The sequence below is a fragment of the Phyllosticta citriasiana genome (genome assembly GCF_038021145.1).
Source record: "Phyllosticta citriasiana strain CBS 120426 chromosome Unknown IWZ02scaffold_8, whole genome shotgun sequence".
In the NCBI taxonomy this organism is placed as follows: Eukaryota; Fungi; Ascomycota; class Dothideomycetes; order Botryosphaeriales; family Phyllostictaceae; genus Phyllosticta; species Phyllosticta citriasiana.
The window spans coordinates 840,764-856,317 of record NW_027117285.1 but is presented as its reverse complement, the minus strand read 5'-3'; the positions used below and the strand labels follow the sequence as shown (position 1 = coordinate 856,317).

General features: G+C 54.1%; 7 protein-coding genes across 7 annotated transcripts; 3 read left to right on the top strand and 4 right to left on the bottom strand.

The window, feature by feature from the left end:
* Positions 1-1,358: 1,358 nt before the first annotated feature.
* IWZ02DRAFT_379161 (putative acyltransferase) lies at positions 1,359-3,026 on the bottom strand (the record flags this gene model as incomplete). Its single annotated transcript, XM_066765026.1, has 2 exons — positions 1,359-1,514; positions 1,572-3,026. 2 exons carry the CDS (start codon positions 3,024-3,026, stop codon positions 1,359-1,361), a joined length of 1,611 nt encoding a protein of 536 aa, XP_066621741.1.
* Positions 3,027-6,635: 3,609 nt separating this feature from the next.
* On the bottom strand, positions 6,636-8,103 carry IWZ02DRAFT_454433 (uncharacterized protein). Its single transcript, XM_066767717.1, has 3 exons — positions 7,852-8,103; positions 7,088-7,724; positions 6,636-7,025 (listed from the first exon to the last, which is right to left on the bottom strand). Exons 2-3 carry the CDS (start codon positions 7,639-7,641, stop codon positions 6,977-6,979), a joined length of 603 nt encoding a protein of 200 aa, XP_066621740.1. The 5' UTR covers positions 7,642-7,724; positions 7,852-8,103; the 3' UTR covers positions 6,636-6,976.
* A 174-nt stretch (positions 8,104-8,277) lies between these two features.
* IWZ02DRAFT_491474 (uncharacterized protein) lies at positions 8,278-8,831 on the top strand (the record flags this gene model as incomplete). Its single annotated transcript, XM_066769748.1, has 3 exons — positions 8,278-8,355; positions 8,404-8,747; positions 8,798-8,831. The coding sequence occupies 3 exons, from the start codon at positions 8,278-8,280 to the stop codon at positions 8,829-8,831; spliced, it is 456 nt and encodes a 151-aa protein (XP_066621739.1).
* A 372-nt stretch (positions 8,832-9,203) lies between these two features.
* Positions 9,204-11,113, top strand: IWZ02DRAFT_295816 (uncharacterized protein). Its single transcript, XM_066763858.1, has 3 exons — positions 9,204-9,971; positions 10,039-10,364; positions 10,424-11,113. Exons 1-3 carry the CDS (start codon positions 9,583-9,585, stop codon positions 10,846-10,848), a joined length of 1,140 nt encoding a protein of 379 aa, XP_066621738.1. The 5' UTR covers positions 9,204-9,582; the 3' UTR covers positions 10,849-11,113.
* IWZ02DRAFT_454426 (uncharacterized protein) lies at positions 10,936-11,634 on the bottom strand. Its single transcript, XM_066767716.1, has 3 exons — positions 11,317-11,634; positions 11,141-11,237; positions 10,936-11,018 (listed from the first exon to the last, which is right to left on the bottom strand). Exons 1-3 carry the CDS (start codon positions 11,382-11,384, stop codon positions 10,950-10,952), a joined length of 234 nt encoding a protein of 77 aa, XP_066621737.1. The 5' UTR covers positions 11,385-11,634; the 3' UTR covers positions 10,936-10,949.
* Positions 11,430-13,913, top strand: IWZ02DRAFT_295758 (biotin-protein ligase). The gene is made up of 4 exons (XM_066763856.1): positions 11,430-11,560; positions 11,613-12,252; positions 12,298-12,906; positions 12,953-13,913. Exons 1-4 carry the CDS (start codon positions 11,524-11,526, stop codon positions 13,782-13,784), a joined length of 2,118 nt encoding a protein of 705 aa, XP_066621736.1. The 5' UTR covers positions 11,430-11,523; the 3' UTR covers positions 13,785-13,913.
* Positions 13,914-14,530: 617 nt separating this feature from the next.
* On the bottom strand, positions 14,531-15,141 carry IWZ02DRAFT_295795 (uncharacterized protein). The gene has a single exon (XM_066763857.1). It carries the CDS (start codon positions 14,995-14,997, stop codon positions 14,647-14,649), a length of 351 nt encoding a protein of 116 aa, XP_066621735.1. The 5' UTR covers positions 14,998-15,141; the 3' UTR covers positions 14,531-14,646.
* Between the last annotated feature and the right edge of the window lie 413 nt (positions 15,142-15,554).

Here is a 15,554-nt window from a genome sequence, read left to right as displayed (position 1 = left end):
GCATTCGCTTTCGCATTCCATCCATCCAACCCATTGTTTACTCACACGATTGTCCATCTTGACCATCGAAACCCGCCACCCACCCAAAACACCCACATCTCCTGCCGCAAGGCAAGCAAGCAAGAATCCCATGCCATCCCTACCCCGTACCAGCATGGACATTCATTTGTCACTCTGCAGATGCCAACCCATCCCATACCACACCATGCCATGCCGTCCGTACCGAGAGACTGCGCTACGAGTCTATACCGGCCGCCGGCTCGTCGCGACTAGACGTACATCACTCGCCACAGTCGCTACCTGCCTGCCTTCTCGTCGACAGATGGATGGAGTTGTGGGATGCACGGGCGGAGGCGGGTGCGTGACGGGGTTGCGTGTGTAGGCGCCTGTCAACCTAAGTTCGGGCGATTGGATCGTCGTGGCGAGGATGAATTGACGGTAGATGGAATGATGGCGGTGCTGCCTGCCTGCGTGTCTGCGTGCTCGCCTGCTTGTCTGTCTGCCTGCGTGACTCGGTTCCTGAGCGAGTGGTGAGTACGCAGAGGCGAATTGACGGGCAGAAAGGGAGAAGGATGCTGGTGGTGGCCAACGAAGATGTTTTTGTTGCCTGGGTGTTTTCGATGCCGACGAGTGAGCGAAGCGTGTCTCGACTTCTGCTCTTGCCATTGTGGCGATCTTGCTGTAGCTAGTCCGCCGCCTGCCAATCCAAATAGGGAGGGGAGTTTGGTGACATGGTGTGGTAAACTGGAAGCCACAATAGGAGACCAGAGAATGTGTGAAGATGTTTGTGTTTGTTTCTTTGATAGCACAAGACAATGTTGAATAAAAGCTACCACCCAGTAAAGCGCCTTCGGACTACCCCACACTAATACTAAGATGTCGATTGGCGATACCCAAACTTCCAACCCCTTTATTCATTCAGTCGACGATTTGCGCGCTGTGAGAAGTGGTAGGCAAATGTTGTGATGTTTTCGAAGCGCAGTCCGGATATGTATGAGAATTATTTTCGGGACGACATGGAAAAAACGACAAAAGTTAAAACAAGTTGCCGAAAGTAGGCGACCTGGGAAAGAGAACTTGTGACGCCAGATTGATGCATTGAATCCTTCTCTTTCATCGCCTTCGCTTGCTGCTCGATCATCTTTCTTTCTTGGGTGTCCTTCGACCGCAGCCTGCTCCTCCAAACCATGAAACTTTGCCAACTCTTCATCATCAACCCAAAAAGAAAAATCCAAGAAAAAGTTCTCTAAGAACGCTGCGATATTCAACGGAATGACCATGAAAAAAGATCGGAGTAGATCGGAGTGTCGTGCGCCGCCTCGGCGCGTCGTCGTGTCGTATCGTGTTGTGTCAAGTACTCAGCCACGCCCCGTAACTTTATTTTCAACCCACCGCGCAAACTTGACGCACGGCACGTCGACGAAGCGCCAGAACAAGTCGGCCGCCCAGATACTGATTGGTAACACGATGGCCCAGCCAAGGAACAGGCAAAAGGCGAACATGTGCGGCCCGACCTCGCCGCTATCCGTCACCTTGACCGTCTCGTCCGGCTTATCCGGTGGTGGAATTACTTCTTCCTCGATATAGCGGCCAGCCATGCCCCAAATCCACCGCATCAGAATGTATCCAAGGCTGTGCAGAATCGGACCGTGTACGAGGTAGAAGGCGTAACTAATCTTGCCGAGATATTGGGCGAGCGGGGTTTGGAATGGGCGGCGTAGTACAGGGGTATTGTTGATGGCGTACATGGTCATGACGGCGCCGATGCTGTGCCAAAATCTGTAGTAGACAAGGCTGTTGCGGAAGTTTTCAGGGATCCAGGTCGAAAGATACATGAAGCCTGGGGTGTAGGCACCAAATTCGTCCGGAAACGAGAGCACGTAGAGACCGGCTACAAAGACTGCCATGTTGAACCAGACCCGTTCACGAGAAAAGCGGTCCAACCAGGAAATCGTCTCGGCGTCAGCGCTATTACTTGGCAACGTGGGGTTTGGCGGAGAACTGGTTCCAGCGGGAGCTTCCCAAGCGCGGGTGATGAGATCAATCTCGGCGATCAACGTGCCACTGAGGAAGAGAACGATTTCGAACCTATTCCAACGGCTGCAAAAGACGATCAAGGTAGAGATGAGTGAAAGTCTCCAAAATGTTTTTGCCCGTGCAAGGCACACCAGGGTGAGGAACAGGACCATGCTAGCGCGGAACTCAAGCGGGATGGTCCAGACGTGCGGATCGTATAGGTTGTACCATTCCTCCCAACGGGTAAAGTCAATGTAGTTGCGGACAAAGTTGACGTAGTGCCACCATTGCTCCCAAAGCGTGGGAAACCAAATCGGGTGGTGTTCCACAAAGGACAGCGTAACGCCGTCATATGCGATGCGTGTAGCCTTTTTGAAGAGATCCATCCGGAGGGCGAGAAAGACCATGAAGGTGCTGATGACGGTTGGGATGAAGAGACGCAGTCCACGGCGGAACACGGACGAGGACAGGCCTTGAAGCATCGAATCATACTGTTTGGACCGTATTGCGATCAATGGTTTTCGCGACAAGACATATCCAGACAGGACGAAGAAGACGGTAACCATGGCGCGCCCAGCGTACAGAAGCCGGATGAATGGGAGCTGATGAATCCATAAATTGGTCTCTCCCGTCGGATCCACGCCATACCCGCGGTACGAAGTCGGCGTGTAGGTGAAGAGAAAGTGAAAGTTGAAGACGAAGAAGCACGCAAACCCACGAACACCATCAAGGGTCGCTAGGCCAGTGGCATGTACGGCGGGGCTCTCGACGTGAGGAAGAAGGAAACTCGGAAGAACAGGACCAAGGCCTTTGCTGGCCAAAAATCTCGTAATGTCGTACAACCGGCGGGCCCGCGACCTGAAGAAAGCGCGTAGCTTGGCCTGGACAGTGGGAGAATCGTACAACTTTTCGCTGAAGGAGAACTCGGAGGAATTTTGAAAAGGAGAGGACGGCCAGTGATCGTCTCCAGACTCTGAGCCCGAAGGCACGCGGCGGTAGTCGTGCAGCATTGGGGCTGCTTCTTCGCCAGTAGGTCCGCGAGGGTTCGGCGGGCGATGGGGCGAAGGCGGGGACATCTGGGAGCAACAGGCTTTAATCGAGAGAGAGTGAGGTGTTATGGTGCGGAAAGAGGGACAAGAACGTGCAGAAGCAAGGAGGAGATTGATTCATGAAGGGATGCGCAGGCTTGGATTCGCTCGGATGGCTCGACGGCGACAGTGATAACAACCGACCTCAGGGTTGCCGGATCAGGGCACAAAAATTACTGGCGTCCCCCTGGTCGCGAAAATGCAGAGGGAAAAACGTGACTTGGACGAGGGGAAAAAGGGGACCTCTTGGGCTCGACGGGTCGAGAGCGCCGCGGGCGTGCGAATAAAGGGCAGCCAGACGTCAGCTCTAATTGGTGGTGCAGGCACGGATTCCCAGCAATGCATCAGATACAGGCGGGCGGCGGGCGATTTGGGTCATTAACGTTTTGCGCTTGAGGCACACGATGCGTTCCTCGGCAAGGCTAGAGGCATCCTCTGGTGAGCTCCGCTTCGGGACAGTGGTGAAATTGACCAAGGAATGGCATGCTCCTAGGAATGCGAAGAATGCTCGTCGACCGCAACATAACAAGTCGAGGACGGAGCTGGCGAGACGGTCCTTGCCACAGACCGGGAGATCGACCGACAGGAGGAGCGTCGCTCGATCGGCTCGTTACAGCAGCGACATGGCACGTTTAGAGAGTTCCCGGCTCACTAGGATGCGCCAGTTGCCGGGGCGTCGATTGAGTTGGCCGCGGGGCGCTGTCGAGACGAGGACCCAGCCAAGGGGAATAACGGCGCGCTGGCGGCCAAGCGGACGTCGGTCTAGGCACAGGCACAGGGTCGAGAGGCATAATGTGTCGTCGTGGATGATGGTGTTGATGAATGACAGTTTGCAGACGCGTGGAGTCTTGAGTTGCCAACGCGTAGTGGCGCTGACTCAGCTCGCTTGTGCTTGCGTGCCTCTTCCGTCGGTTCTCCGGTCTCTTCTCTTTCTCTCCAAGGAACTCCCCTTCGGACCTGTATTTGCCTTTGACATGCGCCCAGAATTCTCGACATGTTCGGCGAAACGCTCCCCTTTCCGCTCTCATTCAAGCCTCATCTACAGAAACAACAGGGCGAACGACGGCTTCATCAAGCGGCTTGACACTTTTGTCATGGCCAGAAGTGCATTTAAAGCAGTACCTGTGATACCTCACGTGGCTTCATATGAGACAAGGTGCCACGTCTAGATATCCCGAACAGGTCCATTTCCCGGGTTCTGGCCAAGCAGGTGCTGGCCCACGTCTCGTCCGGGCTGTGCCGAGTTTAGTCAAATAAGACAGTTTCGAGTCCCACTTGCACACTCAATTGTGCTCGTAGCCGTACGCTTTTGTCTAGCTTGACGTCAGAGCTGCACTGGAAAGATCCGGCTCAATTCAAGCTCACAACGGCGCGAGGCTCGCAGCACCGCTAATTGCTTTTTCCGTACAGCCCAACAAGCCATGTCCGTAGCTTGGCAAGCCTCCTTTGGAGTCCTTTGGACCAGACTGATTTCTATTTTGGGTGAAATATCAGCTTTCTTCAGCCCCTCGCTCGAAGCTCTTAATAATCTCAATGCCTTGATGGAGTCCACGTCTTCAACGCTCAAGCATTGGGCTCTCGAAATGAGAGCCATGGGTTTAGCGAGACCATTCCTGCCGTGCCCGCGTCACGCTTTGGGATATGCCGCACGGCTCCAGCGTGCCACATGTATACTGTGATCAAGGTTATGGCGCCGTTGCAACGGCGCCACCTTGCATTTCGCTGAGTCTTCACATATCTCATCTGTTGTACTTCTTGGTGAAAGACAAGTGTCACCGTCACCACCAGGCTAACTATGGAACCTTGGCCACTGGGATGGACAGATGACCAAAGAGTTCCACAAAATAACCTTCGAACTGCTCCCCTCCGTCGTTCGACAGATGGCCCTGCCCATAATGTCGCTCTTTTGATCATACACAAACGGCCAAGCAATTTTACGCAGTGAAGCATCAAGGGGTGTCTTTTTATTCGTTCCTCATTCCCGTCTCTCGCCAATTATACGCCGAGCACTCTTGTCACACAATCCCTTTGCCCCTGATAGCGTTAACCCTGAGACCGAATAAACGCTGTCTTCTACGCTCTCGAGGACAGTGAAGATTTTCTCACTACTCTGTCGATCAACCAAGTCGTTCGCCGTTCGCATCGGCTCATCGCATCAAACGTCGATACCACGACGCTTCCCGCAACTCGCCATTCAGCTGCCCCAACTGTAAAAGGCAATCCAACTCCGAACATAGCAAGCTGATTGGCCCTTTACACATCATGATCGACATCGCTGATTGGCGAAAGGTCCACGAGTAAGCTAGACCAAGAAGCGCAAAACCTGCTTCTAGCGCGTTCCAAGTCACTGCAAGCTAGCAATTCTATGTTTCAGATGGCGCATCGAAACAACGTTGGAGGTCGGGCCTGATCGCACCTCCACAAATCCACGAAATCGCATTTTGCTGGCAGAGACAGGTCAGGAATTGCGGATCAACTTCAGGCCACAAGGGTGAAGACAGAGATTGCCCGTGCTAACCTCGCGTTGGATACGCCGCGCAGAGGCTCGTGTCGATGGGATCGCTCACTGACCTCCATCTCTAACCTCGACTGCTGGAGGAAAACCTCGTCGCGACACCTTTTCCTTCCTCAGTTGATTACTTATGAGGTCTCGTCGTCATTCCGTGACTTTTGATTCAGTCAGTCTCCAATCCAACTTGTTCGGGATGACTCGGAATGACAGCTCCTGAGCAGCTCTTTGGCTGTACCGACTTGGTTGAACAGACACTTCTCTTGGCAGCTCAGAGTCTTCTCTCCAACTGGCACCCGGCTTTGGTAGGAAGTGATGCAAATTTCAAAAAAGCTGCGACAACATCTTTACCTGCTAACAGATCACGAATGTTTCCCCCAACAGTCAGATTAGCAGCTCAAGATAAATGTGGCATCTCTGTCGAAGCAGCTGTTGTGAACGAGCCGCGGAATTTCGCGACCAACAAATACGTTTGTTTGCGGACAAAAACCTAAAAAGCCATCTTGGGATCTGAATGTTGACCTCGCGGACTCCGCAGCCATATTGCGTCTTCACCATGTTTGACAGCAACCTGTGGTGCTATGTGACCAGCCTTACAAGTCCAAGGTCATGAGTTTCCGAATGAGTCTATGCCACTAGGCAAAGAAAGCACCCACCGAATGCTACCGCATGACCTGGCGAGAGCAACCAGGATTCATACAGTCTTTGTGGTGTTCCAAGGCCGAAGCCGTCTTTCCATGTGGCTGCGGAGTAGTTGACGCCTGTGGCGGAGACATCCATGGACGAAGAGGAAGTGTACCCGAATAGTCAATCGTCCGCAAGAAATCCAGGCTTGTCATCTTCAAGCTCCGGATCCCATGTCCAAACAGTTGCGTCAATACGGCGCTCCGCAAAAGTTGTGGACTCGACAAAAGCTGGCAAATGACGGACGGTCACGAAGCGGCTCACACTTTGCCGGTGGAAGGCAAATATCCCAACTCGGTTTTCAAAACACCAATGCGGCGATCATTCATCATTTAATTCCTATTGGTCCTCCGTTCTTAGTCAGTTCTACAAGCCGAACCCTCATCGTGCTGTTGGTCGATTCGAAGGCCAACTGGGGGTTTCATCATCGGACCTCCTCCGGAAACAACTCGTCATCCACCGTTCGAGTCCTTCACAACTTAGCTTATCAGCGCATCTTCCGGCTGGAAACCCAGGCAAGCCTACCACCAAACACGTGATCAAGAGGTCATTTCCTGAGCAGGCAGAGGGCAACTGCGCCTTGTGATGCAACCTCGCCATGGCTGACATCAGGACTGCCGGCTTATGTTCCCGTGGAAAGCTTATGGCAGTGGCACTCTTCTACGACAGTGGCACTATTCTACGACAGTCTCCCAATGCGATGAGACATTGAGCAGTGTTGGAGCGGGGTAAGTTGTTTAAGGCTGGTAGATTTCAATGGAAACACCGAAGACGTTTTAACGCCATGCAGTTGACCCCGAATCCCGACGATAGCGATGTTCCTACAGCAAACGGCTCGTGTGGCGCCACTTGAAACGCACAATTGAGGCTTAAGCAGCCACCGCCGGCTGCAAGGTGGGGAAGGGTCTGGATGGACGCTCCAATGAATGAGGCTGTTCCTGCGGCTAAACAGGCAAGGAAAATAACCTTCTTTGGTGTGAATTCAGGTGATTGGTGCCGGCGGCCACGGCAGAAAGCTGTGTACCTGGCGGTATTGATTCCCTGAACCGGCTGATTCTTCACTTGAGCTCGACAGCGTCGCAAGCCGGATTGCGGGGGACAGCTCGACCGGAACATGTGCGCCTCTTCCCGATCGAGAAAAAGGAACATGGTAGCATCCATTATCCCATGGCGTTTACAGAGAAGGAAGGCAGTCGAAACGCCGAAGCAACGTTGGTGCTGCCCCTCCTGACGATCGACGGTACAAGTCGCAGGGAAACCTTGCGTCGGGAACCCGGCCCCCATGATCGAGTAAATTAGTGCAGTGCATGGCGCCTGGGAGAGAGTTAGGATGGTAATCTGCATGACAGAGTCTCGCGCCCTTCCTACTCAGCTGTGCGTAGCTGGTTGGCTGTGATCAAGTCCTCTTATGTCAGTGTGCACATGAGGTAGGTATTTCTAAAGGCTTTGGAAGCCACTTTTTTCAAGCACATAGTCCACAATCTGCGCTGCATTTATAGTGCTAGCCAACCCTCGTACACTCTCTACAATTAAGCCTGGTGCTGATCATTACAGTCATTCCTTTGTACATCTTTCTTTTCACATTCCTTCATCATGATTTGGAGCAGAGCAGTTCTGTTGCTTGTCTTGTCCCTCCTCGGCTATGTCAGTGCTCAATGTTATGAGCAGCCGGGTGGTGGCGATCGCCGTCCTGTAGTCAGAGTAAAAGACACAGAGGGAGGAGTTGTTCGAACCCGGCCTGGAAACAAACAGCCCACACGTGAGCATACGAAATCCTCACAGGGTGGTGGCGGGGGCGGCAGGGGCGGGGGCGGCAGGGGCGGCGGCGGCGGTGGTGGTGGTGGAGGAAGAGGCGGCGGCGGCGGAGGCGGAGGGAGACAAGAAGGCGGCAGCAAACCAGTGGAAGGAGGATCACCACCACCAAACACCAAGGACAAAGATGTTGGGCCTGGAACGGATTTGGGACGCATCAAGGCGACTATGACGGTATACGGATCCAAAGATCAGAACGGATCTGGAAACTGCGTGAAGAAGCAAGCCTGCGGAACCTACGCCAGCGTAAGTTTTCTGTTGCCAAATACGAATTCATGTTAACATTCTGCAAAGGCCGGATTCTCCGCTGCCGTCTCTCAAAACATCTACGGTGTCGGCGCTGGTCAGGGCACTGGACCTGCCTGCGGTACCTGTTGGAACGTCACCGCCGAGCAGGACAGTTCGAAGAATCCACTTCCTGGCGGACCCAAAACCATTACCATCGTTGTTGACAACTTGTGCCCTCCCGGCGGCAACCCTATTTGTGCTATGCCGGATCTCAAGTCGACCAACCAGTACGGAGCCAACGCCAACTTTGATCTCTGCCAGGACTCCGGAGCTCAAGAGGCCATCTTTGGAAGTGGGGGCAACATTGGCTTGGGAATCGGTTTCGCTGAGAGGGTTGATTGCCGGCTTTGGTGAGTCTGATAATTTCCAACGAGGTGTCGCCTAATCTAACAACATTTAGGCAAGGGAAGATCGATGGGCAGGCATGGAACTAAGAGGAATTGGGGGATTGTTGATGATCAAGATTTACCCTTCGTCGGCAGTTGAAAAGTGTCATGCGTGATGATTGTATTGTTCACTTCTTGAGATGGACCTATGGTCTCCTGTACGGTTGAAGCATATCTTGTCAGCGCAGGTTGTCGCTGGTGTAGAAAAATTACATATTTGACCTTTGACTGCACGACGCGGGAGTTTCGAAAAGCTCATGATTGAAGAAATGACTGAAATCTGGAAAAGCGTGTTGGAGTGCGTTGCGCATGGAGATGTTGACTGCAGCGAGGAATGGTTGTAACCCGCAACTGGAGTGTACATGATCTAACGGGAAAGTCTCGGTACTTGAGGATTTTTGACAGACGGCAACATGGAGCGTTTGGTTACCACTTTTGAAATATTTTCAACGAGCTACGTCCTTTGACGAAGTCTGCCCTCCAGTCATATTGGATGGTTTGGAAAGCTGCAGTGTCATTTGCCCATGACGTCAATTTCGAAATGGCAAAAAGTTACACTACATCAACGGTGTGGGACAGACCAAAAGTTGAACTTATCCGCTCGTGTATGCAAGGTACTCTACGCGACACATGCCGATGACAGGCCTTAGGTGTGTATACAATTCGTCAGTTTCTCTATCTGAAAGAATGATGGGCGACATCAGCGCCAAGCTTCTCCGGGAAGCGCTCTCGAGGTCCGAGCATCCACCACTTGTGCCCAAGCTCCTTACCTCTGATTTCTTTGCAATTCACGGCCAAGATGCCATCTCATAGCTCGGCACATGCTTCGCGACACCGTACACACCGATCGCGCTCGCGTTCCCCTCACGCGTCTTCGCACCACCGACACCACCGCACCCGCTTGCTCTCGCGCTCCCCACATCGCCGCCATCGCCATCGCTCCCACCATGATGGTCGCATCGAAAGGCCGTCCCGCGATGACCGTGGCAAACGACGCAGCCACAGCCGTAGCGTCGCGCCATCTAAGCCCGTTTCCCTCCCGTTCAACGCGCGGACACTATCCAAGCACGACTACGCCGTCTACAAGCCCATGTTCGCGCTATACCTAGACATTCAGAAGCAAAAGATAGTCGAAGACATGGACGAGACGGAGATAAAGGGGCGCTGGAAGAGCTTCGTGGGCAAGTGGTGAGTGAAAACACCTCGACAATGCATGCGATACTGTTCGCTGTGGGACGACGGCTGACGCTGGAAGGAATCGCGGTGAGCTCGCAGAAGGCTGGTATGACCAGAGTACGCTGCAAAAGGCGATTGCTTCATCATCTACTGCCGAGCAGCCTGGGGATCGCGGCGCTGCGACGCGCTTGTCGGACCACTCGCACAGGGCTTCGCCTGATTACGGCTTGGGCCGAGGGGCCGCTGCTTCTGCAAGCTCCGCAAATGGCCAGGACAACGGTACAAGCAACGAGGAGGAAAGTGAGGATGAATTTGGACCTGCTGCCATGCCTGGACAGGTGAGCACAGGAGCCAACAGGATGGGCCCCGAAGTGCCGCATCTGGAAGATTTGGAGCTGCAGAAAGGTACGCTAAAAGCATGTCCATACCTTGTAAGAGGGCTGAGGCTAACATGTGGATTCCAGAATCGCGAGAAGAAGAGCAAGAAGCTCGCATCGAAGCGCTGCGCGCCGAGCGCAAAGCAGACCGCGCGCTGCAAAAAGAGCGTCTCGAAGAGCTCGTCCCGCGCGCCGACCCGGGAAGCCGCGAGCGGCAGCTTGAAAAGAAGATGGACAAGACGGCGGCGCTGCGGTCGTTCCGTGAGGCCAAGTCGCCCGGTGCGGAGGAGATTCGCGAGTCAGACCTTATGGGTGATGACGTGGATACGATCAAGGCACGCAAGAGGGAGGAAGAGCGGCGTAAGAGTGAGAGGGAGCTGCGAAGAGAGGAGATTATGAGAGCCAAGGCTGCGGAGAGGGAGGAGAGAATTGCAGAGTATCGGTCTCAGGAAGATTCGACCATGGAGATGCTCAAGGCGCTGGCGAAGCAGCGATTTGGAGGAAGTGGTTGACGTCGGGAAGCACCCATTCTTCATCATTCAAGAACAGCATGAGCAATGGAAAGCTTGCCTTTGGATTGAAGCGAGCAGAGGGGAGGTTTTGTATTTGAATTCTAAACATCCTTCGATGAGGTCCTCTGATCATTGCCATGTCGTTTCCAACATTCCCTGAAAGCCTCCATCTGTTGAAGCAGTCAGCCAAAGACGTCGTGGTTGATGCTTTGGTAAGCAGGAGCCGCAGCTCCCCCGAAGGTGAAGTCTGGAAAAGCTGCAGCTTCAACAACTTGCATCCCGACGGACGCACCTCGTTCTTGCAGGCTCGCCAATCCTTTTTGTCGTAGTAGCAGTCGGTCATCTTTGCATTCTCGACCGAGCAGCCCGTGGAAAAGATTCGCTTGTCCCTGTCGGGCCCAACCAAGTCAGCGTGAGGGAGAGAGCTCGGGGACCGTGACGCGGAGGAATTGATCGGTTGGCACGCACCAGTCATCGGGCTCGTCATCGTCTTCGACCTGCGACGCAGCCTCTTGTCTCTTTTCTTCGTTGGACATTTCTGCAACGTGCTGCGACAGTCTGTTGTTTGATTTCCTCTGGGGCTGCTTCTATCTCGTCGTCGACGCGGGTTTCGGTTGAGGTTCGGAGCCGTTGCTGTCGCCACCAAGGACGTTGCTGTCTCGTCAATCACGCATCATGGCGAGCAAACGTACAAATGTGCTCGTTTATTCTGGTGAGTTTTAATCTACAGGTCTGTTGACGACATCCAACTCAAATTTTGCCAGGCAATGGCAGCACCATCGAGTCTGTCCGCCACTGCACGTGGACTCTACGCCGCCTGCTCTCCCCCAACTATGCCGTTATTCCGGTCGATGGATCTGCCATTATCAAAGAGCCTTGGACCGCCTCGTGCGCCCTTCTAGTCATGCCTGGCGGTGCTGACCTTGCTTACTGCCGCACCCTGGACGGCGAGGGCAACCGTCGAATCAGCCAGTATGTCAACCGTGGCGGCAATTTCGTTGGGTTCTGCGCCGGTGGGTACTATGGCTGCAGTAAGTGCGAATTCGAAGTTGGTCGCAAGGGAATGGAAGTCATTGGTGATCGCGAACTCGGATTTTTCCCCGGCATCTGTCGCGGACTCGCCTTTCCCGGTTTCGTCTACCACAGCGAGGCTGGCGCCAGAGCCGTCGAGTTGAAGGTGAATAGGGATGTTTTGAGTGTCGGTGGCGCCGTGCCAGAGTCTTTTCGATCCTACTACAACGGTGGTGGCGTCTTTGTCGACGCTGAAAAACTCAAGGACCGTGACGTTGAGATTCTTGCCAGCTACACGGATGACTTGCATGTCGACTCTGGAGAGGGCAAGGCTGCGGTTGTGTACCGCAAAGTTGGTGAGGGTAATATGATTCTTACAGGACCTCATCCTGAGTAAGTCTTCTTCATTCAAACAAATATACAATCTGACGTCAGTAGGTTCGCAGCCGTAAACCTGAGCAAGGGAGAAGACGTCCCCGAATACGTCAAGAAGGTTATTGAACCACTGGCGCAAGACGATAAGCAGAGGGTGGACTTTCTCAAGGCTTGCTTGACGAAGCTTGGCTTGAAAGTAAACCAAGAACCACAAGCGGTACCTTCCCTTTCCCGTCTGCATCTTTCATCCTCCAAAGCATCAGATGTGGCTGAGCTCGTGTCGTCATGGAGTGAAATCATCACCCTGGAGGATGGCGAGGAGCACATCAAGGGAGAAAACGACACGTTCCACCTTGAAAAGCCATCTCAGTGGTCCATGAGCTCGCTCGCCAAAGCCGTCACATCCATTCTTCCTGGCTCGGGTGATGAGAGCAAGACTGATGAAGAGTCTGCCGACGCCGACAGAATCCTCGACTATGACAAAGTCGTCAAGCGTCTTGTCGCTCACGAAGCGGAATTGCCGTCTACCAAAGAAACCCCTTACTGGAACCACCACTCCTTTTTCGCCAATCTCGAAACGTATAACCGCATTGATAGAAATCCAGATGCCGATTTCGGCAAATACCTTCTTTATGGCGAAGTCGTCACCAGCACCAACACAATCCTCGAGAAGTAGTCTGCTTTACCCTTTGAACTGGAACATGCTAACTGAAGGCAGAAACCCCAAACTACTCAAGCATCTCCCTACAGGCTTCACCGCAACAGCCACAACCCAAGTAGCCGGCCGCGGGCGTGGTTCCAACGTTTGGGTCTCGCCGCCCGGCTCCCTCATGTATAGCGTAGTTTTACGGCACAGCGTCGCGCTCTCTTCAACAGCACCCGTCGTATTTGTTCAATACCTTGCGGCACTCGCTACGGTACACGCAGTACAAAGCTACGTGCCGTCCAACTCGGCCTACAGCAAACTTCCCATCAAGCTCAAATGGCCCAACGACATTTACGCACTCGACCCAACGTCGCCATGCTTCCCCTCGCCCGGCTCCAACCCCGAAACGCGGCCCACGCCCACGCCCAAGGACTATGTCAAGATCGGCGGCGTGCTGGTCAACTCCTCATTTCAGGGCTCCGAGTACACAATGGTGGCCGGAATCGGAGTCAACGTCGCCAACGCGGCGCCCACAACCTCTCTCAACGCGCTGGCGCGCGCAGCCGGCCTAGGCCCCTTTGCCACGGAGAAGCTGCTCGCGCGCATCCTGTCCGTCTTCGAGGCGCTGTATTCGCGCTTCTGCCGCGAGGGCTGGACCGGCCACGGCGGCGCCAATAGTCTCGAGGCCCTGTACTATGCTGCCTGGCTGCACGGCGGCCAGATTGTTGAGCTCGAGGCGGAAGGCGGTGTGCGCGCTCGCGTCAAGGGCATCACGCGGGATTGGGGGATGCTTGTTGCTGAGGAGTTGGGATGGGAGGATCGGCCTACGGGCAAGGTGTGGGAGTTGATGAGCGATTCTAATAGCTTTGATTTTATGAAGGGGTTGGTTAGGCGGAAGACATGATTGACAGGAGAAGGAGAGAGCAAGTATGGGTGGAGACAGAGCTATGAGTGATGGACGTGCTGATGTACGGTAGATGAATGGATTGAGTGGAGGGGTACATACATGGCCGTCCAACAGACGCATCATTCTTCCACCATGTACACAGGACAGAACGACCGCGGCAGCCCAGCCCTCGGCAGCATCAACGACCAAGAAACAAGCCCCTCGGTCTCCTCTCGCACAGCACACCCACAGCTTCCGTTCTCCCATCAACCCACGTCAACTCAACACCACCCATCTCTTCCTCCCTCCCCCACACTTACACCCAACAGAATCAACCGCAGCTGGACGGTACCTGATCTCGCTCGCATTCGCTTTCCCCGCCCCGCCATTCCACCCATGCCATCCACCATCTCTTTGCTTTTTCCAGCCAGCCAGCCAGCCAGCCAGCCAGCCGACACGCACGTCGACGCCACCACCGATCGCAGCCAGCCGCACACGCAGCCACGCGTTTTCTTCACGTTGTGGCGCGTCGCTGCCCGACCCGACCCGACTGCGGATGTGGCTGAGTCTGCAAGTCGGAGAGTGGAAAGGGGAAAAAGAGAGAAGGGCAGCCAGTGCGTCTAGCGCATGTTCGGGTTCGGGTTCCATTTTTTTCTTTTGGAGTGAGTGGGTGCATGGATGGTGGTGGAATCAATGGTTTGACTGAATGACTGGGTGCAGAAGGGAGCGAGGCAGGGACTCCGAGGGCCCTTGTACCTGCAGGGCGGCACCTGGTACCTGATATCTAGAAGTGGAAGTCGAAGTGGGAAAAGACGTGTGGATAGGAACTGATGGGACGTGTGAGGAGATGGCGGCGGCGGCTGCGGCGGCGGCGGCGTGATCAGGCTCCATGTCTGCTAGAGGTGGAGGGAGAAGTAGATGAAGAAGGATAACAAAAGAACAGGAGTCGTGGCTCAAAAGATAACTCGCGAGGCAAGGCAAGGTAAGGCGTCTGTTTGCGGAACGAGGTGCTTTTTGGCCAAGGGACAGACAGTGATTGAGGCCGCCGGCGGCGCAGCTGTGGCTGCTGCGGCTGCGGCTGCGGCTTGCAGCAACAGCAGTGGTGGTGGTCGAGGTCACGCGAAGAAGCAAAGGACGTCAGCCACGCATGCCCAAAGGACAGACAGATGGAGGATAGACAGATGGAAACAGACTGCAAGGCATGAAAAGTGATTGTCTTGATTCGAGTCATTCAAAGACGACAGAGAGATGTCTTAGATGGGAGACAAGAAAAGCGAGCGGAAGCAGATCCAGTCATTCCTAAGCCGCGCTCCATCCGCCCCATTCACCAACCGACCCAACCAACCAACCAGCCAGCCAGCCAACCCATAAACCAGACCCATGTGATGATAGTGAGATGATGTGTAGTGAGATGATGATGCAATGCAGTACAAAGAGCTGCGGGAATACCAAAAGAGCCCCCATTCATCCATCCAAACCCAAATGAAAAACGAAAGGAAAAAACTCCGCCCATAATGCATCAACGTTCGTCTATACACGTCAAAGTAATCGGCGCAATCAAATCTCTGACACCCCTGAGGTGATGCTCTAATAACGAGGCGCAAACAAGAGTGAAAAATGGTGGAAAATAGGAGACCGCTCGGGGTCTTGGTCTGAATGGTGTCAGGAAGGAGCTCTCTCATCCTGCCGAGTGGTGTCGCCGTAGCCCGGTAGACTTGGAGCTACGACGACACCCAAAGTTGTTGATGGTGCTTTACTTCCAGTAGCCGCTGTTAGCGCCGGAGCTGG